Source organism: Dermacentor variabilis, chromosome 7 (assembly GCF_050947875.1).
Source record: "Dermacentor variabilis isolate Ectoservices chromosome 7, ASM5094787v1, whole genome shotgun sequence".
Taxonomy (NCBI): domain Eukaryota; kingdom Metazoa; phylum Arthropoda; class Arachnida; order Ixodida; family Ixodidae; genus Dermacentor; species Dermacentor variabilis.
This window is the reverse complement of record NC_134574.1, coordinates 47,456,541-47,481,840: the sequence shown is the minus strand read 5'-3', so window position 1 is coordinate 47,481,840 and position 25,300 is coordinate 47,456,541. Positions and strand designations below refer to the sequence as shown.

General features: G+C 44.0%; 1 protein-coding gene across 1 annotated transcript in view; it reads right to left on the bottom strand.

The window, feature by feature from the left end:
- Positions 1-867: 867 nt before the first annotated feature.
- The window catches only part of LOC142588615 (glucose dehydrogenase [FAD, quinone]-like), a 76,235-nt gene continuing 51,802 nt past the window's right edge, over positions 868-25,300 (bottom strand). The window contains exons 7-9 of the mRNA XM_075700450.1: positions 18,630-18,807; positions 10,849-11,065; positions 868-1,003 (exon numbers count right to left, since the gene is read on the bottom strand). Coding sequence (XP_075556565.1) covers positions 868-1,003; positions 10,849-11,065; positions 18,630-18,807 — 531 coding nt within the window. The remainder of the gene's footprint in view (positions 1,004-10,848; positions 11,066-18,629; positions 18,808-25,300) is intronic.

Below are 25,300 nucleotides of genomic sequence, written 5' to 3'. Positions count from 1 at the left end.
TCGGTTGTACTATGTACACCTAATCGATTTCATTGTGATTGTTGTAAGAAAGAAGAATTGCACTGCAAGGTCCCGTCGCCATGGTGCGTCTCTGAGCCATAAGAAGATCGGGCCGCAAGAAAGTGACGTCGGCATCACATGTCGCGCGGCCAGTTCGCCGATCAACCAGAGCTATCGGTGCTGCCGCTGTGTTACTGGCTCACGCTTGACAAGTCCGATAAACTTTGTCACACTCTTTATATCTGCAAGGCGAAGGAAAATTTGGTACGGTAGAAATATTTTTGTATCTTACTCTCTAGGCCTGCTGCCTAATACATATTATAATCGACTATCAAAACAAAATTGCGCGTCTTATGCTGTCACTCAGTTTATTATGAATGCTTGAAGGCTGTTCACGTTACAATCACCAAGTGATGAGCTAACTAAGAAATGTATTGTGACGGGCTACCAGTTATCGGCGCTCTAGAAAAAATTGAACCCACTAACAGAACTTTTATCGGCCACAGCTTCGCGACATATAACTCCATACTCGACGTGACATCTGGAAGTATGGAGCCAGTTACGAGGGGTGCCATAGTGAAGCGCTCTGCAATAATTTTGTCTACCGGTGGTTTTTTACCCTGCAATAGAAGCCCCGTACACATGAGGTCTTTCATTGTCTCCCTCCCCCCCCCCCCCCGCCATGAGTCCGAGAACCGGTACCACGATCAAACCTGCGACCTCGTACTCAGCAGCGCAACGCCACAGCCATTGGAGGGCCCCAGCGGATTTAAAAGAGCATGCGTTTTGGTAAGGTCGTGAAAAAATGTCAAAAATAAATGTAAAAGAACTTTAGAATTGAAACAGACGTTGTGAGACCAGCCGGCTTTATTTGTTATCCTCCAAAATCATGGCAGCGCCCTTCTCCCCAATCATATAGACGGCTGCGTTCGGATTGCCTGTCACAATATCGGGCATTACGGAGGCGTCCACTATGCGGAGTCCAGTGATGCCACCGTGGACTCTGTAAAGAAAATCGTTTACATCTGTTTCAGAGGAACTGGTGAGCGCTGAAGCAACATAGCCACACAACGTATCGCGACCGTCAAAAAGGGCTTATTAGTGCCGCCGACGTGAGGCCTGGGGTGGAATCCCAAATACATGAGGCAACTTTGCGCGCGAACGTTGAGGAACGCGTCATGCGAGATACGGGCTTTTCTCTCGCGCTCTTTTCTGGACACGCTGCACCGTCTAGTGGCGTTGGCCAGAAGTGCGCCCGTAGCATCCGAGATTTGAAGCGCGGCACGCTAACGCCTGCGAACGCTTATAATTATTCTCTCGCTTGCCTCACATTGAAGGACACATACTCAGTTACGCAAGTTGGTGAGACGTTTATTGAAGAGCAGCCTTCAAGTGCATTCACGGCACAGCTAACTAAAGCATTGGCGTAAAGCGCATTCATTGAAAAGTGACTCTCATGCACGGTGCATTTGGTTTCAAGCCTACAGACGCGTCAGGTTGCTGTCTTCGAGCAACCCTTTTGACCTGGGTTTCATTCCGTTCAGTATAGAAGAAATTTAACAGATGTTGTTTTTATTTTATTTATTTATTAAGTACTGCTAGCCTGAATTCCAGGCCTTAAGCAGGAGTGGGTTACACTTCGGTACAAATGTACCTGAACAACAAAAAGAGCACATACAAACGATGGAACTGGAGAAAAGTGACTGGTTTGTTAAGTACGGCACTGAATTATATAATGTCAAATGGTAAAATGGTATATAAATATGAACACACATCACATCGCAATAGCCGATATATGAACACACATCAAGACATATTAGACAAGTGCGTTGCTCAACAGTTGACAATGTGAAGGAAATAAGCGAAAAAAAAGTAATTGGTTCGATGCGTTATACATGTCAATGCGATGCACAATATAAAGAAAATATAACTGTAAAACATCAAAATAAAGAAAAGCAGCATATAAGTGCGACGCTTTCATAAAACGTTGCTAGATCATTGGTGATAAGACACTATCATTTCACATTTTTAAGTGCGGCAGTGAAAGCGGCAACAGAAGAGCTCTCGATTACTTCTATCGGCAAACGATTCCAATCACGGATGGTACGGGGAAACGAAGAATTCATGTAAGTGTTGGTTCTACAATAAATTTCGCTAACTTTTTTTGAATGGAAAGAACGAGTGGAACGCTGCGTAAGAGGTTTCAAGTACGTGTTTTTGTCGATACCAAGGTTATCATTGTATATCATGTCGAATGTTTTTAGCCTTTCGCGGTACCGTCTTGTTTGTAGGGATTCTAGATTTGCAGAAATTAATAAAGCAGTTGGCGATGTTTTGCTGCTGAACGAATTAAAAATGAATCTAGCTGCCTTTCGCTGAATACTTTCTAGTTTCCTTATATTTGTATTTGTGTGCGGATCCCACACTGCAGCAGCGTATTCGAGTGTTGGCCTTATATACGTTTTGTAGGCCAAAATTTTTACATCTCTTGAAGCTTTGGGAAGAGTTCGCCGTAAGTGGCCTAGTTGTCTCATGGCTTTCTTGTGTATGTATGGGATGTGATCATTCCATCGAAGATCAGATGTAATAGTTACCCCTAAATATTTGTAACTTGAAACTACAGACAGATTGTTACCGCTGATGCTATAAGTGAAAGTGAGTGGATTTATCTTACGCGTAAGTCTCATCGCTACCGTTTTGCTGTGGTTTATTTGCATCTGCCACGAAGTACACCAATTTGTAATCTGGGCTAAATATTTGTTAAGAGAAACCTGGTCGTCAGAACTGTGGATTTCGTTATATAGTATGCAATCGTCCGCAAATAAGCGGATTTTTTACCGGTATATCTTGAGCAATGTCGTTTATGAAGATTAAAAAGAATAACGGCCCAAGAACAGAACCTTGGGGGATACCTGAATGAACGCAGGCAGAATCTGAACTGACATCGTCGATGGACAGTGATTGCTGCCTGAAAGACAAGTATGCGGCGATCCATGCAAGGAGGGAATCGTTTTTGAGTGGAGGTCTTAGTTTCAAAAGAAGTTTGGGATGCGATACACGATCAAAAGCTTTCTCGAAGTCGAGGTATATGATGTAAACCTGACCAGATTTATCCAACGCTGCGGCAAAGATGTGAATGCTCTTGAGTAGTTGCGTTTATGTAGAAACTCCTCGTCGGAAACCATGCTGGCGACTATCGATTATTTAGTTATCTTCAATGAAGCTGGAAATATGTTTAAAAATAATGTGTTCGAATACTTTAGCACAAGTGCAGAGAAGGGAAATCGGCCTATAAGAGGTAACAATGGATGTGTCACCTTTTTTGGGTATTGGAGTTATTCTGGCGCATTTCCAATCACTGGGAATTTCGGCGTGTGACAGTGATTTCCTAAATATGAAACATAAGAATTTTGCACCCGCCGTGGATGCTCAGTGGCTATGGTGTTAGGCTGCTGAGCACGAGGTCGCGGGATCGACTCCCGGCCACGGCGGCCGCATTTCGATGGGGCCGAAATGCGAAAACACCCGTGTGCTTAGATTTAGGTGCACGTTAAAAAACCCCAGGTGGTCAAAATTTCCGGAGTCCTCCACTACGGCGTGCCTCATAATCAGAAAGTGGTTTTGGCACGTAAAACCCCAAATATTATTATTAAGAATTTTGCGCAGCACTCAGCATATCGGTGTAGGAAAGCGTTAGGGATTCTCTCTATTCCGGGTGATTTTTTGACGTCTAGTTTAGTAAAATTGATAGTATTCCCTCCTCACTGATAGTGATGTCATCAATTGGTGGTACTGCTTCAAACGTCAAAAAATGTGGAACGATACCATCGTCGTCAGTGAACACCGAGCAGAAGTAGTTGTTAAGTGCATCAGCCATTTCCTTCTTATCAGTTCTAGCCGTACCGTTAATAGGGAGACTCGCGATAGGTTCCTTTCTTTCGGAGATAGGTGTCGCCAGAATTTTTCCGGAGATGTAGAAAGAAAACTTTTTAAGGACACATATTGATAATAGTCCCTTGCCCTCTTGATGTCGTGCTTTAGTCGAGTTCGCAGTTCAGATAGATTATGGGCACTATCAGTAGAGGGGCGTCGCCGGTGCTGCCTACTTGCTTTTTTTTACTTTTCTTCCCAGTCGAACAATATCTTTTGTTATCCAAGGATTCGTAGTACATCGCTGTCTCCGCTTCCAAGCTACAAAATTGTTCATGCATTGCCAGACAGTTTCTTTCAAAAAACACCACAGGCTGTCGACAGATATGTTGCTTGACTCGTACCGGGACGGAAATATATAAAATGAAGAATCCAATGTAACTAGTATGTCGACGTCGCTTGCTTGGTTAAACAAGGGAATTAGCCTATCTTTTCTCTGTTTTTCAGGCACGACGTTAACTGGGACGGTGAGACAAGTCATTTTATGATCCGATATTCCCTCAAAAAGATGCACTGTCGGGTTTCGCTTGAGCAGTGTATTGTTAACGAGGAATAAATCTAAAACAGAAGCGGTAGTTCTATTGACGCGTGTTGGTAGCTTTACAAGTTGGGTTAAAGCATGGAGGAGGACAATGTCAACGAGAGGCTCAGCGGAAGCAGAAAGTGCATCAGGGAACTCGTTTGCCCAGCTGACATCTGGAACGTTGAAGTCTCCGACTCATAATAAATTGCTCTTACTGTTTCTATGTACACACAGGATTTCGTTAAGTTTCTCAAAGAAAACACTGGGTGAATTTGGTGGGTGATAAAATGCCCCAACCAGAAGGCGGAATTCCCCTGAAACAAATTTTACTATAACACATTCTACGTCCGCGATATCGGGTAACCTCGTGGCAGTCACAGATTCGCGAAACATAACTGCTACACAACCGCCGCGAGAGCCCCTATCTTTCCTGTAAATTCTATACCCGACTGGTGTAATTTCCGAGTCGTTAATGTCGAGGTGCAGCCAAGTTTCAGTGATAACTAATATATCCGGGTTATGAGTGATCACGATAGTTTCAAGGTCCACCGTTTTATTGACAATGCTGTGGGCATTTATATTCACAAAACAAAGTGTTCTTTCCGTGCAGCGTCCTTGTCATTTTGGCTGTGCACTCGCTTTTCTGTGTTTATGAAGAGGGACGATTTTCATTTCGGCAGTGTTCCATTCAAACAATTCTTTGTCAATTGTAACTTTATCGTGAAGCAACCTCACTTTTCTGCCATTACGTCTCGCGTCAGCAGTGTTATCCCAAAGGTGTTTCCTAAGCTGTCTGGTTGCAGCTGAAAAATGTTCAGAAATCGATACACTGCTTCTTTTTAGCTTAAAGTAATTCTTGAGCACCATCATTTTTTCGCGATGGTCGAACAACTTCAGTATCGTAGCCCGTGGTCTATTCGATTTCTTCGTTCCCAATCTGTGAATTCTTTCGACAGATAGTACTTGCAAGCCCAGTTTGTTCCGGAATATATTGTCAACCACGCTTTCTGCGAGAAGTTCAGGCGTTTCCCGAGTGGTTTCAGGAATACCAAATATGATGAGATTATTCCTTCTACCTCGGTCCTCGGTGTCAACTAACTTTCTTTCCAAATTTTGGATTGTCCTTTCCATATCTGTCATTTTCCCGCGAAATTATTTCACTACAGCCAGAGGCGTCTCGACGTCCTTAAGTTTTCCCTCTATTGCGTCAAACCTTTGCTGCATGCTTTTTTGACCGTCAAGTAGCTGTTGTAGAAGCTGTTCAGTGCTCGGCACCAGCATTAGATTCTATGTCTCCACAGAGCATCAGTAAGGACAGTGCAATGTTTCGTACACACAACAGAAAGCAACAAATACAGTTGGGGCACGTCAGCTGGACCAAAAATCGGTTGCTAGATTTGATAGATGAATACGTATTGAAACGCAAGGGGGTTTGTCATGATGTTGACAGATGGCCAGCCGACATGCCCACTAAAGTGTTGATGGCTCGCTGGTCTTCTTATGTAGGCCGAGGTTGAGGGGGGCGGTGGCGTCCCGTCAGTGATCCTGGCAGTGACGTGGTCCGACGACACCAGCGCGCACGCTCCGAAGTGCAACTTGATCGCGCAGGCTCAGGGGGATGGCTTTGGTGCGACTGTGTGCGACAATCTGTCAGGTGCTGCGGCTGGTACTGCCGTTCCTAGTAGCAGGATCTGCGTGAAAAACGCAAGGGGGTTTGTCATGATGTTGACATATTGCCAGTCGACATGCCCACTAAAGTGTTGATGGCTCGATGGTCTTCTTATATAGGCCGAGGTCGAGGGGGGCGGTGGCGTCCCGTCAGTGATCCTGGCAGTGACGGGGTCCGACGACACCAGTGCGCACGCTCCGAAGTGCAACTTGATCGCGCAGGCTCCGGGGGATGGCTTTGGTGCGACTATGTGCGACAATCTGTCAGGTGCTGCGGCTGGTACTGCCGTTCCTAGTAGCAGGATCTGCGTGAAAAAACGCAAGGAGGTTTGTCATGATGTTGACAGATGGCCAGCCGACATGTCCAATTCCTTCTCATTATAGGGCGTCTAACTGCCAGTGGCCGATAACTAGTTACCCAGCTTGACGTCAAGGAGAGGTATTGAAGAGCGGCGCACTCATACTGGCACATACGTGGGGACCCAAGACCGCATCAACAAGGTTCATTGAAGAGCAGCCCAGACAGATTAGCACATACCCAGTGTTCCATATCGACGTCAGCAAGTTTTTTCGAACATCGCTGCCTACCCAGTCCCGTATCTAGTCACCCATATCGGCGTGGAAGAGCTTAGTTGAAGATATCTACGTATGTACACTCTGACACATGCTGGGTGACCCAAATTGATCGGATGCGTGCTTTCCAATTCCGCTACCTCAGCACAGCAACCATATGTGCTAACCATTCGACCCCGGTAGGCGATAAAGCGGCAAGATACAAACATTGATACATGTACATACAGATAGATAGTCCTTGGACGTACGTGCAGTACCATAATATTGCTAACGCATCAAAAGCAGTGGCAGCCTTGTTGCATATTCAAAAAAGAAGTGCATAAGTGTGCAGCACTCTCAGGGTACTTTAAGCTCTTTCTGGGTGCTAGCGATCTGTTTCTCTATATGTAGATATGTTTGTATCTAACCGTTTTGCAGCCTTCATGTGTCACCGGATAGTCCATGGCCAAATGGGTAGCGCATCAGGTTGCTAAGTTGAGGCAACATGGTTCGAAACCAACCTTGGTACCAACTTGGGTCTCTGATTGCATGCCAATGTACACATATGTGCCACTCTTAACAGAGTTATAAAAGAGCTTCTGTTGGATTCTATAAACTACAGTTTCGCTCGAAAGGTAAAGGAATGACGGGATGGCAAGCACGCTAGGCATGTGCTGCTGCGCCGCGTTAAAAGCACCCCGACGGTCAGGCGTCATCTCGTATAGACCAGAATATATGGCGCGTATAGACAGCCGCCATGCTTTTGTTACGTCTGTAATAACGGTTAGTACACTACAGAAACGGCGCGAGAAGCATTGGCCAACAGCGCATTTGCGTTTGTCATTCGCCTGCGATGGCAGTTCAAAAAACACTGCAGCTATATTGTCGTCCTTAAGGCAGGTTAATGTGCCTTCTTTATTTTAATCACATTTCAGGTCATAGAAACATATCGCAGTGACAATTCGGTGAGAACACTCTACGGCACCATCTGCTTCGATGTCTACACCTTCATCTTCTTCAATGCTATTGCAACGTCGTGCAGTTGGCCAAGCTTTTTTCGGAGAGACCTGCATAACTATACCTCATAACTAGTACAACTAGAGAACTGCACTAGTATCAGAGATACTAGTTGATGTATAGTAGAATATGTTTTTTTAAATACGAGCAACATACTTATGCCGCGTCCTCCCGCCATACATTGTGCTGCATTCTTACCCTTAGTTTACCCTCGCCATCGTAGCGCGCTCTTAGCATATCCCGATCGATATAAGTACAATACAGTTATTAAGGCCAAACCACGATACGTCTCATCCGTCAGTCGACCTTCAAAGACTGAGCGAGAACGCGTAGACGACACAAAATGTAGAAAAAAGGCTATGAGCCTACGTCTTTAGTTGGAGTCAAACCCACAAACTTTGGTAATACTGAAGGCGAAGTGAATCCAGACACCGTTTCATTTCATTTCATTTATTTTCGCTCAGGGCCAAAGCATTACACAAAGAAGTGGGCGGTATAAAAACAACACACATTTTAGCGGTGAAGTAGCCTTAGTAGTTGTTGACACGGGCTTTTTTGAATTCCTTGGCATTGACGATTCAAACTATTGGAGCAGGAAGGTGGTTCCATTCGCCGCTTTCTCTGGGAATTAATTAAGACGCAGTTAAGGCAGTCAAACCCATTATGATTGGGGGGAGTCGAGCACATTAGCATAGCTGGGAGTTGAACACTCGGCCTTTGGTGGAAGTCGAACCCACGACATTTGGCGGTAATTAAGCCGAAGTAACTTAAGGCACTCGAACCCCTGACATTGGATGAGAGCGCCGAATTAATAGGAGGAATATGCCAATAAGAAGGAGGATTGAGAGAAGTACTAAGCAAATTAAGGGGGATGTGCACGTCACGTGTCTGTCTTTATTGCATCAGCACTTGCATCATCGCATCTTTATTGCATCAGCTTTCAAATTGTCTTAGGGATAAGATAAGAGACCCTGTGAATTACTTTATCTTCTGTAGGCTTCATGCGTTTCCAGGGAAAGCTCTAGATGATAGGTCTTCACGTAAGAGTTTGTCAGGAAACAAGTATGCACAGCCTTTCACGCCCACAACGAACACACTCAGCTTCATAACTAATCAGTAGGCGAGTGCAGTGCGGGCGGGATAGCAGCATAACTATTTGGATCCTGTGTACAGTTGCAGCGGTTACATTTTCTCTCTTGAAGCTAGGGAACACAAAATTATTTGCGCATCCGTGTAGAATATCCCTGAAGGGGACATCACCTCCATTAAGAACGACCGGACATGCTTCTCGGGGGGCTTAGTGTAAGTATCACACAATTATAGTAGTTGAAGCGCCCGCCCAATGCGTGCAGAAAAATTAAATCAACTGGGGCATTGACGCGTGCGCCGTGCTGTTTATATATATATATATATATATATATATATATATATATATATATATATATATATATATATATATATGTGTGTGTGTGTGTGTGTGTGTGTGTGTGTGTGTGTGTGTGTGTGTGTGTGTGTGTGTGTGTGTCGTGCTCAAAGTCGGGATTACAAAAATATTGGCGCAGAATCATAAAGAGAAACTGTTGCTTTGCCTGCACACGGTGTTTTACCTCCGATAAGTTAGGTATAGCGGATCGCTTCTCTATTCTGCATTGTCACAGGCACAAGAATTGATATAGCACGAGAGATAAGACCACCATAAATAAAGCGAATTCCATGACAGCCGCCATCGTGATTGTTCACAGCGGGAAAGTTAAGGGTCCATTCCCTTTCAGAAATATCGTATTCAGCCAGAGAGCATGAAAACTTCCTCCTAAATAAAATATCTTGTAAATTGCTTTTGAACCAATGCTCCCTCTCGTGGTAACCTGTGGCGTACCAAAATACAACAAACACGGTGCACCCATTTCACCAGGATCATTTCATCAGTAGCACAATAAATAGACCAATCAGTAAAATATTTAAAATAATAAAGCAAAGTAACTCCATTGAAATGTAGGAAATTGTTCGTATCATGGTTGCCCCTTTTAGACTATCTATTCCACCAAAATGTAACAGGATATATAGTTTGATGTCCCTGGCGCTCTTGCGTCATATCTGCCTCGTGCTACAATAAACAACGATATACGTTATCATATATGGTTTTGTTCAGAACACCTGCTCGAAGCTATGCGATTATATTTACGCAGCCTCGGTAAGCACTACAGCTATTATAATGCTGAAAATAACTATTGCGTAATTGTACACTACGTTTGTAGTTTCATAAGTCCTTTGGTCTTCAGATTCTCTGGGGCTCTTCATTCGTTACAGTCCTTCATTACCCCAAGTCGTCCTTCAATTCGGCAGCAAGTCAAATCAGTGTACTTTGCTTTGAAATCGATCGCCCATCATACTCTAAATGATTTGTTCACAACAACTGACACACTGGCAACACAACGAGCCGATGCCATCATTTGGTGAACACCAAAGAACAATCACGTAAAATAATGCCGTGAAGCTGAGAATAAATTTTACTATTAGAATCAGAAGTAACCTCTTTTAGGTGTAGGTAGGAGCTTACATGGTAGCCATTTTCATATTAATAGTTGCAGCTGGTTCATACACGTGCAATTTGGCTATATTACCCGTTCGTTCTCCTAGTAATTACCCTTTGAGCCCAAATTGGTAGGATGACAAAGCGCGACTCATGTAAGAGCCGTGCCATGAGGAATTGGACAGAAAACTTACGTGTTTGACTTCATTACACAGCCAAGTGGGGCCGTATAGATTAGTGTTCAAGCACGAGTGTTTGATATTCTAGGTAAAGCTGGGAGGAACTAAGTTGGTTCAGCAGATATAGTTGTGCGTATAGGGGAGGCAAGTCATGCTCGTGGAAAGCCTGACTGACCTCTCTCTTTTTCCCTTGTTATTGCCTTTTCGTAAAACATGGGAATATGTGCGAAATGACAGCAAAGCATTCAAAGTCGGCAGAGGCTTAGGTAAAGGGAAGCGATAGGAAATCTGCATGCGTGGAATGTATCTGAAGGTATACCCCGGTTTTCCGAGAACGCTGGTACCATGGTTATCGGAAGCCGTTGGTGCAAGCCATTTACCAGTGTTGGACGCCTGGCTTTGGCGTTGATTATGATGACAATGAATAACTATGTAACCACACTTCTTACCTTAGCCTCGGGTCCACGACAGCTCTGTTGCCACTGCCCATGGGATTTGTGCAGCACTGATGCCACGAGGTTGGCGAGAGATGCCTGGCCATGCATTGCATGTACTCGTTGCTCCAGATTGAGTGCATCTTACATGGCGGAAAGTGCACGTCCCAAGGCTTTGTTCCCAGCGCTGCAAAGGCTTTCGTCTTCATCAAATGAACTACTTGCCCTATCGCTGAAAATACCATATTTGGCTATTAATCCTTTAATAAATTTGTCTGCGATTTTCAGACGGAATCTCGAAAATTATGTAATAAGGTGTATGGAGCAGAGAAACCCGTGCAAAAATATTGTGTGCAATCTGCATCTCCGTATTTTCAATAAGGTGCCTTATTAGGTGGGCAACTTGATTCCGACTTGAATGGCAGAAAGTCTCAATTGAAATGCAGTGTATGCGGCTTTACTGTTCAGATTAAATGTTTTTTATCGGGATTTTCATTGGTCAACTTATTGAATGAAACGTATCTTGGAGGCAGCAATGGTTATGAGAAGCTCATTTACAGTAGTGTGAATCGAAAGCGAAATTTGAAAGAGCTTGTTGTCTTCCGAAAGTGCCGAATCAAGGTACGTAACATTAAATCTCAAAGTTATGTTAGTCAGACTTGCAGGAAATAAAAATTAGCCGGATTAAAGTACCGAGCATGCTGCAATGCACGAGGTCCCAACTGTCACAGCAAAACAGTAAAGCTAGACATTGGCTGGCTTGCAAATATCATAACATTCCTGCTCTTCCGCTTTTCTTTTCTTTGTAGTTCAGCTCAATGGATTACAAAAAAAAGCTATTTCGCCTCTAAGGAGCGTGAATGTGTACTTGCGAGAAAACATTACTGCGGCCAATATGAATCTGTACTTCGAGTCTGTAGATAAACATAAGGAAAACAGCTACCAGTTCACGTGGTTCAAGAATGGAAGGCTGTTTCTTAAAGAAAGGCATGAACTACCCTTCACTAGGATGGCATCCAACGATGAACTGGCTAATATTTTAGCGAGATATAAGCATAGTTGAGTGTTTCAAAAATGTCTGAGAGCTGCCACAATATTAACCTTCAGTCTAAGACGTTTGTTCGTTTTTGTGCGCGTGCTCTGCAGCTATAAAAGATAAACTATTTCCTTTTCTACTTAACGTTAGATGTATATGTAATAACTCTGAAGATGCGGAATGATGTTCATATTTTTCAGCCATGCTTTTTCTGTTGTCGCCTTTAGCGAAGGCTGGTTCACTGCTTCTAGTGACGTGACTGTTACACTCCGTTGCCGCTGTGTGTCAGTCCATAACGAAAATGAAAAAGCTGGGATTATTTACTAGATTTTGCTCTGTATGTGCCATGCCTTGGCCATTATTGTGATGTTACGCGTTATGTTCGATGCATAATGTTGGGTGTTATTTGTGCGTGACGTACCTTTTCCCATCGAGTAATATTTCTGCTTTTCTACACGATATTGAAAAGCTTGGCTTTGCTGATTCTATTCACACATCTATTATTGCACAGGGCGACTTCGACATTGATTTCTTTTTTTAGAATACAGTTACAAAGCAGAAATAATTGACTTGGTAAATGCTTATCTCTGTGATAACATTAAACGCCTACCGACTAGAATAAACAATATTGTTCTTACACTGGAGAATATTTACATTACCAGTTGTGAAAAATATGTTGTCGATGATATAATGTCCCGTGAAGTAATGTCCTGTTTTTGTGAGCTTTAGAGTATTACGTATAATAAATAAATGTCTTTTCCGCTTATCTAAATGACTACTTGCCAGCATTTTCATGTCTACTAAGAAAGATGTGAGTATGGCTAAATCTAAAAAAAAATAGCCTATAAAGTAGCACAGAACATTGAACAATACGAATATGCAGGCTTTTTGTGGGTCGCTGGCGACTACTGACTTGGTGAATTTTTTTGATGGAACTTACTAGAAGGAAGCCTATGCTTTGTTCTTCCGTAAATTCGGACTCGGTACTTCGAATCGTTTTTTCTTTGATTACGTGCCGACCCAAACGAAAAACTGGGAGAACGCTTAAGCTTCGTCTTTAAGAGTGAATGCGATAGCTTTATAAGATCGCCGGCTGCTTCTCAGGCTTCCCTGCAACTGCAGATTTTGTAACCGTTATGTGTACCGGGAAATGCTGGCAGCGAACGTTATGCACGAAGGCGAGCTTTCTGGTAGAAATGGTACGTGCAGTGGCGGAGGTGAGGGCCATCTGAAAGTGTTTCAAAGAAATGGGCGCGCCTTTCTGTGGCCTCCGAGATTCGCGTACATGTAGGCGCGTGCTGGAGCACACAAATTTGGAAGCCATGGCCACCCTATGAGTGGTGGACATGCGGGAAAAGGGGTTTGTGCCTAAATTTCCGCGAGAAAATTAAGTTTTCTAGTATGCTAAAGCTTTAGACAGACGCAATGCTGCCTGTAGATTGTGTTTAGATTGTACTTTACAATTTTTCTGGTCCATGCTACTTTGAAGAATTCAATTAGTCCACTAACGCCTCTGCGCCACTTGGATGGCTTGCATGGTTCTGGTATCAGAAAGATTTTTCGCCAAGCCACTTCCAACGCTGACATCTTATTTTTTGTAACCATGGAGCCGTAGGTCTTTCGCGTTAAAATTATGAAAGCCATGGGTTTCGAAAAAAAAGTTGAATAAAAACTACTTTAAAGAATTCGATAGCAGCTATACCTTCTGGCGGTGTTTCTTCGAACTAAGAAACAAGATTGTTTAGGGTACAATAAATTCCGAAATAAATTTAACTCCGACTTACACAAAGGGAGAAAACAACACTACACATGCACATCTTTATGGTTGCAAACTACTGTTCCTCGTTATGGAAACAAACAAAAAGCTTTACCAAAATTATAATCTCACTGACCTTAAGGGAATGAAGTCGCAAAGTAGTCGCTATGCTTTTTTGACATTTTCTTACGTGAGAAGCTGTTATATTTGCAAATAGTTCCTTTAACGATACCCAGTTCTACATAAAAGAATCAATTACATCAACTATTTTTCAGATCCATGACCTGCCACTTAAGTAAATGAACAGATTTCAGCTCTTATTCCTAACAAGTCGTTTGAAGGTTATGTTTAATAAACCACCAAATGAGCCCACCTTTTGCTCACACTTATTTTTCCTAAAGCAAAATTTATTCCTCCAAGTTTAATAAGGTAGCGCGCATTATCGCCCTTCCTGAACGCAGGGCACAGAATGATCGAAGTTATTAGCGTCCAAGGTCATTGCTTCCATTCTCCCTAAAATTGCTGAACAGTTCATCAAACGCACAATATCAGAAGTTTGGTTCAAAAATGAACTTAGCAGTAATAACAAATACGGCTTTGAAAAATGTATTCGACAGCAATTCGTTTTTGCACGCCAAGAAAAAAATGCAAAACATGCAGAGAAACAGCTTATACAATCCTGGATGTTTTTATACGTTGAAGGAGCTTTTTATTCAATAAATATATACGAGGTATGTTAGGAATGTATCCGAATTTTTGGCCGAAGAAAAAGAGCTCGCATAACTGGAGCGTTGGAAACCTAATCACTCTCAAGGTAGTCTCCTTGGGACTTCGCGCACTTCTCCCAGTGGTTCTGCCATTGTTGGAAGCATTCCGAGATGGCTTCTTTCGGAAAGGAGTTTAGCTCAGCTGTCATTGCAGCCATAATGTGCTCTCTTGTCTGAACTCGCGCTCCTTTCAATGGCCTCTTGATTTTGTGAAATAGCCAGGTTTCGCAGGGGGCCATATTAGGAGAGTAAGGAGACTGTTGAACTACAGGTGTCTGGTTTTTCGCCAAAAAAGGTCTGAATCAGTGCGAGTAATGCGCAGGAGCATTTTCGTGATGGATGCGCCTATGTCCTGTTGACTATAACTCCGGTCTCTTGCGCCGCACAGCATCGCGTAGGCGACGGAGGACATTCCTGTAGCACTCTTTGGTGGTTGTTTGATCCTGTGGTGCGTACTCGTGGTGTACCGCACCGCAGGAGTCAAAGAAAGCAGTCAGCATCACTTTGAGGTGGCTGCGCATTTGGCAGGCCTTCTTTGGTCTTGGTGATGTGGAATGCTTCCACTATGACGACTGGGCCTTGGACTTGGTTGGCCTTCTTTAAACTGGTTGTACCACTCCTTAATCTATGTGCTGCTCATAGCATCGTCACCGAAAGCCGTCTGAATCTTCCGGATGGATTCCACTTGGCTGTCGCCCAGCTTCAGGCAAAATTCTATACAGTAGCGCTGCTCAAGTTGCTACGCCATTTTCCTTACAATAAAAAACCGAAGAGAGCACTGCGCACTACCTCACTCAAACGCTGCGTTCCAGCGCCTGACGTTATCGGCAGGCGGGAAAAAATTCGCGCATGTGCACGAAGGTTCAAGGTCGGCTGATGCAAGCATGCTTGTTTTCATATCCATTAGGTTTTCGCAAAAGGAGAATAAGGCCGGATACTTTTTTAACAGACATCGTATTTAGATAATGACAAAGAAAATACGGGTATAAGAGAAACAGTGGCATGGCTAATTAAAAATGACGTGTTTAATATGTGCGGGATTTTTAAAGAAGAACAGGGTACTCTAGATTGGTAGTGCCCAGTTTTTTGTATAAATTTATTCTGTTGCTTATCTCCACCTCTTGAAATACTCTAATACCAGTACCCCCGCCTACCTTTCTTTGTCTGTCCTTCTTTTAGCAGTTTCACTTCAGTTATCCTAATGTACACGCTATATTATTTTCTTTCACCTTCTCCGTTTAGGGTGAGGGGAGTGAGCAACGCGTACGTGATAACACCACTAACAAAGGCAGCTTCTCGCACTGCTTCTGCTCCTCACTTCAACTCTTCCTTTTCCTGTGGGCTTCTCTCTTACTTATTACAGGACAGGTAACCGAGCCTCATACTCGGGAGCACTAAAGGTACTTTCATACTGTTTGTGCAATTGAACGCTCTAATACTATAGCTTGACCATGCACTCCCTACGTTGGTAAAGCAACGCTGTATCACAAAACATCCAATTCCCCCTCCCCGCCTCCTCACTCTGACTATAAATGGGCCTGAGCGATTCATCTTCATCATCATCGTCATTAGCCTATTTTATGTGCATTGCAGGACGATCTGCGATCTCCAAGTACCCCAGCCCTGCGACAACCGATTCCTAAAATTTCCGGATTTGATCGCTCCACCTAGACTTCTGTCGTCCTTGACTGCGTTTCCCTTCTCTTGGTACCCATTCTGTAACCCTAACTGTCCAACGGTTATCTAACCGGCGCATTACGCTCACCTCACTTTTTTTCTTTCATTGTCAATTAGAATATTGGCTATACCCGTTTGCTCTCTGATCCAAACCACTCTCTTTCTATCTCTTAAGGTTATGCCTAGCAATCTTCGTTCCATCACTCTTTGCGCGGTCCTTAAGTTGTTCTCAAGCCTCTTTGTCGGTCTCCAAGTCTGTGCCACATGTGTCATCACTGGTAAAATGCACTGATTGTGCACCTTCCTTTCAATGATAATGGTAAGCATCCAGTCAGGAGCTGACTGACTGTATGTCTCCCGTATGCGATTACGAAGCTTTAAAATTGAAAAAAAGAACACCTCATATGTGAAATAAATTATTGACTGACCATGATACAACAAAAAACACATCCAGCTAGTCTATTTTTCTATCTTTCCGCAGAAAACACACCCGGATGTCCAAAGAAGGCGTCAAATATTGCTTGCAAAGCAAATAATTTTGAAGAAGAAATGCAATATTGCGGGTTCAATTGTTTTTTATGCATACCTAAAAGTTATATCAGTGTCACGATCCAAAGCGAAATGCCTTTGGGTCTCGCCCCTGTTATGCTTTACCTGGAGTCTAGCTTTGACTGCATCGACGCTAATTGTAATGAATGCGCAGTATAATTACACATAAACTTAAAGTGTAGTGAGTTGGCAGTAGTAAAGATAGCTTTGAAATCTCCAGAACATGACACCGCTGCTTCGACTGCAGCACACATGTGTGCTCCTCGATGTGTCGATCATCCATGGGAGTGATGTTTGAAGTGGGGTGTTCAAAACGGGCACTGAAGGATGCTGAACATGTGATGTGGCGTTCACAAATAATTTGAACAATGTTGTGGTATATGTTCGGAGACAATTGGCGTGGCCTGTCAACCGATCCCTACTCAGAATGTTTTGTTGACGCAGTCAAATATGGACAGTCGTCTAACTTTGCCATCGCCCTCGTTGATCACAATGAACAGATCGTGAATGCGGCTTCCCTGAAGCGCTCAACACTAACCAGAGCAGAGCAGGTCGTAGTTGCCATAGCACTCCTAGACAACAGCAGATCGCAAATGTTCACGAATTTGAGATCGGCGGTCAGGGCTTTCGCTTCAGGATCCATCGCCGAGGAGGCTCACAAGATTCTCAAGAACAAGATAGCCGGTCCGCACACCATCACGCGGTTTCCAGCTCAACTCGACCCCCACCTTGACTCCTTTCGCAATCTCAATGACATCGCCCACTCCCAAGTGCGCGCACTAACCCACTGCGCGGGAGCAGGATCGAGATCAGACTCCGAGGTTCTCGAGTTTCGGGACGCTCTCACTACTTTCAGCGAAATTACTACGCACTATCACCTAGGTAGAAGGTCTTATCCTTCCCCTTACAGCAAACTGGTTAGACCTCTGGCGTCCACTTTACGCATGCTTCAGACTAAGTGCTATTCAAACCTGACCCTTTTCCATGCGCTCACTCCAGAGGCTTTTAGCTCTACTTGCCCCGACTGTGGGGCTGTTAGCATTCTCGCACACATGCTCTGGCGATGCCCCTCGTTACAGGGACCCAATCGCATCGAGGAAGAAGAATGGAGCTCTCCCATCCAAAGCTCAGAACTTTCACGTCAAACTTGGGCTGTCCAGAGAGCCCACGATGCGGCGGTTAGGCTCGGCCTACTAGTCCCCACGTAGGAGGGGCCCACAGTTCTGCCCTAGGGCAACGCTTTTCAGGACCTTGTAATTGAAGTCTGTCTGTCTGTCTGTCTGTCTGTCTGTCTGTCTGTCTGTCTGTCTGTCTGTCTGTCTGTCTGTCTGTCTGTCTGTCTGTCTGTCTGTCTGTCTGTCTGTCTGTCTGTCTGTCTGTCTGTCTGTCTGTCTGTCTGTCTGTCTGTCTGTCTGTCTGTCTGTCTGTCTGTCTGTCTGTCTGTCTGTCTGTCTGTCTGTCTGTCTGTCTGTCTGTCTGTCTGTCTGTCTGTCTGTCTGTCTGTCTGTCTGTCTGTCTGTCTCTCTGTCTGTCTGTCTGTCTGTCTGTCTGTCTGTCTGTCTGTCTGTCTGTCTGTCTGTCTGTCTGTCTGTCTGTCTGTCTGTCTGTCTGTCTGTCTGTCTGTCTGTCTGTCTGTCTGTCTGTCTGTCTGTCTGTCTGTCTGTCAACTGATTATAAGTGGAATGCTTACTTCTTAATACCACCATATGATAAGTATTTCTGTTCAAGAATTCGACAAAAACGCTAGAAATTTTGCATAATTGTGCAATAAGTATGTCATCTATAAACGAACACAGGGAGACAACCAATACGTCCGAACATATAAAATTCATTCTGCAGCCATGAAGCCTGCTCAAAAGCTGCTTGCTTCCCGCTTTTTCTAAGGTATTGTTACTAAATACACACATATTCTTCTACGTTCCACGGATGTCCGTCTCTAATTCTTGAATAGCTCTACAAAATCGGCACGAGAATAGGGAAAGGGGAAAAAATATGCAGTTGCTATTCTCACCTTCTCCTGCCATTTTTGCATCGTCGGGGTGTGTATAGTAGCGTGGGTCCAAGATGGGTGCGTCTTCGTAGTTTCTGCTGCGAAGCTTGATAACACCTCTGCTCTTCAAGCGATTCATTACTACTGCGATATGAAATGCATTGCTGCCGCGTTTGGGCTTGAAGTATCCATCGTATATCTGCAGGTCGGAAACAAAACAAACGTGTAAAAAGCAACGTCAATTATGTCTGCGCACTGTCTGGCCACTCCCCGATATTTATTTGAATCTTAACTGAGTAACTTCAATCAGCTTCGGTTCAAGAAAATATTGAAGCTACTAAAACGCTAACGTAAAATACTGCAAAACTAATTTGCAGCGCCACTTATTTTGACATACTGTAAACATTTTTGAAGAGTTGCAAGGCTCATTTTACAATGAAGTGTTTCGACAGCTACCGTCAAGGTAATTTCTTCACATTGCTGAAATGGCATCGATCGGTGTCATTTTGTTCATTTAACGGTGCAAAAAGAATGCGCTGTAACTCTAGAAAGTCGCCAACTGTTTTGTGGGTCTCATTGATTTGGTGGCAGGGGTACTTGCTTGAGCCTGAATCGTTAACGTTCATTTTGGGCATCAAGAATCTCTGGTGATGATAAGTGCTTCGTTCTGAGATAAGTGACAAGCCGAAGGCCAGTTCACGCCATTTTCTTTGACTCACACCAGTCACTCTACTGCTCTTGCGTCTGCTTCATTAACGGCATTGGGTGGCTACACTGAACATTCGTGGCAGTGGCACTTTTCTCGAATGGAATCCTTCAAGTTATTTTTCGCCGTGGAGGACCATGAAGGTTCACCGTATATTTCCCTTGTGGTGGGTGGTACTACTGAAGCAACCACAATTTGTTTACTTCATATAGCATTTAGCTACGCCTCTCTTAGTGTGTCTACAATTTTTTCGGCTTTGCCAACTAAGCGAAGAGTTAATTTCAAATTTATACAAATTCGTCACCATTTATTGAAAATATACAAAATATTCAAACCATTGTTTGTACTCATAAACAACAACGGCAGTACAAGATCCAACACCAATATGTACATTCGAAATAACAGTATGTTGCAGGCTATCTATAAATTTCGCTCTATAATATACATATTCTCGACAACAATTAAACAACAGTACTTAGGTTTCACAGTACATTTTGTATAAAAAATCTTCATGAAAAGCCGAAAGGCTTGCCGGACTGTTGCACGTCATTTCTTGAGGAAGATTTGCCATTTTTTACTTCGTGCAGTCGTGCAACGTGCGTACTCATGTGGGAAAACGGTTTCAGTACTTCAATCGACGAAGAAGGAGGCGCTTTGGGAAATGCGTCAAAATGGAGTTGCATTAAAACTTCTAGAAGGGACGTCACAAGGAAGTCCTCTTGTTGAGCAAGACGATGACATCAAGGTTGTAAAAAATATATGTAGACCCAACGCACGAGTTGCTATGTATGTGAAGTGAAGTATTCGTTAGGGTATTTAATAAATCACATGAAACTAAGTGCCATCTGTACAAGTGTTATTATAGTCATCATACACGGCGTCTACTCTGATATGTGTGTAGGTTTCTCCACCTCACAAGCCACAACATTGGTGTCGTTCACAGTTTGTTTATGGACCACATTGTTCACAAAATACGCCTAACGCAGAGATCACTTAATGGTAATGTAGAGTGGTAAAATGTCGATGCAGTGGTGTGAACAGGAAGAAAGCCATGTTTGATATTGGTACAGGTGGGAAAAATGAGAGGAAGTGAACGCAGAAATGAGTGTGATGCGACATATATTGCTAAGTTTGATTACAGCAATCGTACGTTTTATTCCTACATCTTTGGCGTCATTGAAACTGGCACGAGCACATGTACTTTCGCGCGAAGCGCTCGGGCAAGCACATGCTACGCGGTGGGACAGGCGTCCCAGTGGTCTGGAAGACGCGCGCAAATTCCTCAAAAAGATTTTTCTTCGAACAGATAGTTAGCATTGGGCAGAGAAAATTCTGCGTACGATTTTGACCTATTGGTTAGAAAATCGACCTTGTGTGCTTGGAGTCTGAATTTTCATGCCATTGTCGGACGCGTAAATCTTTTATCTTTATCTGTTTCGGAGGTATTCGGCAAAAGAGCAGAATCAGTAGCCATAGTGTACAACAGTCGGTATGGCATGAGAAGAAAGCTTAGTTTTAAAAATATGTATATGGTATTGAGAAAACTGCCTTCAGCAACGCAGCACCTGAAGCCCTAGATTGTTGAACAAAATGTACATAGCCAGAAGACAGCATCTAGAAGCGTACTAAAGCAGCCGCTCCACCAGTTTGATTAGAATTAAGGGGAGAAACAGACCCAACACGAGAACCGCTCCTGCAAAACTGGATGCAATGTTGGTCGGCGAAGGCCTTATAAATAACCGATAGTGAGTGGACAACTAAGCCAAAGAAAGTTAAGTAGAATTCTGGGTTTAATTAGTAGATAAACAACAATAATATGGATTGAAAGGAAATAAAACAAAATTGACCAAGGTTAGAGCTCAACTCACACTTTTTGCATTAGGTGTCCCGTGATTGACCGATTGAGCTTCTGTTGAGGCCGCTTTTCTGCATACTTTCCTTGGTATCATTGTATGTGTGCTATGTATGTATGTGTGCTATGTGTCCTTGCAGAGCTAATCACAGCCACAACACAAGGTTTTGATGCCGTACGCATAACGTCCTTTCAACCATAGATAAATGTCGCACAAGAACTTGGGATGAGGCAAATGGCCTCATATGTTGCCGTCATATGTTGCCTCATTATATCAGATATGCAAATGGCGAGGCCTACAATATACGCAATATAGACAGGTGTTTAAAGGCCACTTTGGGTGGCAATTTCCGTATTTACTTTACGTATACGCTGCGCCCAAGACGGACCGTCAATAACTGAATGCTGAGCACTGTTTGTAATATCGGGTTTCAATGCAAGACAGAGCTTTATTTCAGTGAAACAAGGTTGACCTTCGATGTGATAAATCATCGTCATCATTGTCATCATCAGCAGCCTATATTTATGTGCACAGCATTGCAAAGGCCTCTCCCTGCGATCTCTGATTACCCCTGTCATCTTAAATTTGACACGTTGGATATATAAGTACATTTAGGCATGAAATATATACAGAAGGAGGTTTCCTAGTCATATACTGTAAGGGCGAGACCTCCTGTAATTACTTACAACAGGAAAATAAGATACGTTATTACGACAAACGGGAAATTGGTGCGTACGTGAATAATGTAAGAGCGTAAATACGTAATAATAATTAAAACATAGGTACAAAAGAAAGGAGACTAAGAAAAGAAAAAGAAAGTTACATAAAATATATAAAAGCCAACTTTACACTTATCGCAAGAACGCGCGCAATTCTAATTTATATACTAATTGCAGAGTATTCTTTAAGCTTAGTGGGCAAACCATTGCATAGTGAAGCTGAGGCAAAATTAGCGGTGAATTTTACATAATTAGTTCTTGGTTTAGGCAACAAGAAGTTATTCTGTGAAGCGAATCTCGTAGACGTGACCTGGGGGAACTGATCTGGCTTAATAAGGGCTATTGCGAGTTTTACCTTCACGAACTTCTAAAATAAAATGTCGAGGGAGTATTTCGGTTATCCTGTAGCAGTATGTTGCAATCACGGAAAAACAATGAAACAATAGCTGTGGGATTAATAAAGGACATGGTACCTATAGTCTGATTTTCACTGTGCTGCAACGGGGACAAATGCGAGGGATAAGTTTTACCCCATGTAGAGATAAAGTGATTAAAATGAATGTGAATAAATGCGTAACAAACTGATGGCTTGGTTTTAGTGTGAAAGTATGACTTAGCATTTAGTAGAATTTTAATGCCTAGCTGATTCAAACTATTTAAATATGCTGAAAGATATCTATAGCGGTTCCACAGCCACCATAGTCCTCCCTAAGCAAAGCAACAAGAGAGAGAGAGAGAGAGAGAGAGAGAGAGGAAAGTGGAAAGGCAGGGAGGTTAACCAGAGAAAAAGATCCGGTTGGCTACCCTACACTGGGGAGAGAGGGGAGGGGGAGGTAAAGTGGTAACAATGTAGAGATAAGGAAAGGAAGGAGCGTAGACACACAGTCACAATCGCTCACTGGCACCGAATACTGTCATCGCACAGTGACACTTGCCACACTATCAACATTTGTTCAGGCTACAGCCGCCTGTCCAATCCTGTCGCCCTCAAAAACCGCAACAGTGCTCTCGTCGCCCTCTGCTGTGATGGCTTGTGATGGCGGTATTTTAAAATAAGTTCCTCTGTGAGAGGTCTTTGGTCAAAGCACGCTATCGCGGTTGCGAGTGATTGTCTCTGTAAATTATATCGAGGACAGTCACAAAGAAGGTGTTGAAAAGTCTCCTCGTTACCACAGTCCTCACACGTGGCGTCGTCGGCCCATCCAATTCGGTAAGCGAAAGACTTGGTGAAAGCAACCCCTATCCATTGTCGACAAAGAAGGGTAGCTTCGCGACGGCACAGTCCAGCTGGAATACAAAGGCGTAGAGAGTAGTCAAGATTGTGGAATCGGTAGTCGTGAAAACTTCCAGCGTTCCACAAGGAGAACATGATGTCACGGCTGATCATTCGAAGTTTTCGAGCGGCATCTGTCCTTGATAACGGTATCGGCTCCTCTTCGTCCCCTTGAAGAGCCGACCGAGCAGCGTTGTCAGCGTGTTCGTTCCCTATGACTCCGCAGTGGCTTGGAAGCCACTGAAATGTCACGTGGTGTCCTTTCTCAGTTAAGGTATGAATGAGTTCTCTAATCTCAAATATCAGTTGTTCGTGTGGTCCGCGCCGCAGGGCCGATAGCAAAGATTGCAGTGCAGCCTTCGAGTCACTGAATATTGACCACCTTCGAGGTTGCTCTTGGCTGACGAGACGAAGTGCAGCGCGAAGGGCTGCAAGTTCCGCGGCCATCGGTGTCGTTGGGTGACATGTCTTGAAACTGATGGTGGTGGCTTTCGCTGGGAAGACCACGGCTCCAGAGGAACACTGGAGAGTTGTCGATCCATCAGTATAAATATGTACGTGTTCGGCGTACTTCTCGTGCAAAAGGAGCAGAGTTAGTTGTTTAAGAGCAGGTGATGACAGCTCAGATTTTTTCCTGATTCCTGGTACGGTGAGGTGCGCTGCGGGTCGAGCCAAACACCATGGAGAAATCGATGGCTTAGTTGCGGGGGTGAAGCCTGACGGGAGGCAGGTGGAATACTCCGAAATCGTAGTACAACATGCTGCCTACGGCCTTTCTGACGGTAGTGTTGCCAGATGGTGGGAACAGGCACGGGCAACGTGCCTAATGTGCACTCTCAACACTTCTACCGCAATGTGTGTTTGTATAGGTTGGTCCCGAGCAATCGCAATAGTCGCTGCTATCGATGCGCATTTTGGCAAACCAAGACAAACTCTGAGAGCCCGAGCTTGAATAGCCTGTAGAGCACGGAGATTTGTCTGGCAGGTGTTGGCCAGTACGGGCAAACTGTACCTCAAGAAGCCCAGAAAAAGAGCCCTGTGCAATTCCAACATTGCATGCATTGACATTCCCCAAGTCTTTCCTCCCAGAAACTTGAAAAGTTGGGAGATTACTGTCAGACGCTTCTTCAAGTAGGTCACGTGGGGGCTCCATGAGAGATCTCTATCAATGATTATGCCAAGAAATTTGTGAGTCTTCTCATAAGAAATTAACTGGCCATTTATTGATATGGCGTAGGGTGTCATTGGTTTGCGAGTGAACGCCATCAGTGCACATTTGGCTGACGAGATTTCAAGACCTTGGTTGCGGAGGTATATAGCTATTAGAGTAGCAGCTTTTTGAAGTCTTGCACGTATCTGAGGACGTGTCACACCTGAGGTCCATATACATATGTCGTCGGCGTACATTGATATCTTGATCGCTGCTGGCAGATGATCAACAAGACCAATGAGTGTGAGGTTGAATAGGGTAGGGCTTAGTACACCGCCTTGAGGAACACCTCGGTACGTGTAGTGTAGTGCGGTTTTACCATCACCGGTACAGACAAAGAAAGATCTCATAAAAAGGTAATGAGAGATCCATTGGAAAACTCGACCACCTAGACCAACCATCTCAAGAGCATCGAGGATAGCCTCTTGAGATACGTTATCGTATAACCCCTTGACATCCAAGAACAAAGCTGCACATAATCTTTTGCGTGACTTTTGAAGCTGGACGTACGTAGCGAGATCAACAACACTGTCTACTGAAGAGCGATCTCGACGAAAACCAGCCATGCAATTCGGTAACATGTTGTAGTGCTCCAGGTACCACTCCAAGCGGGCAAGGATCATCTTTTCCATTATCTTTCCCACACAGCTGGCCAGCGCTATTGGGCGGTATGAGGTGGGTTCATGTGGGGACTTGTCTTGCTTCAGGAGAGGGACCAAGCGGCTTATCTTCCATTCTTCGGGAACCATGCCATCCTGCCAAGATAAGTTGTAGAGATGTAACAGTTCTCTCCGTGCGCCATCACTCAGGTTGTTCAAGGCGCGGTTGGATATTCCATCTGGTCCCGCGGATGAAGAACGCCTGCATAGAGCAAGAGCCGCTTCTAGTTCCTCCATTATGAAAGGAAGATCCATGCGGCCGTCACGTGAAA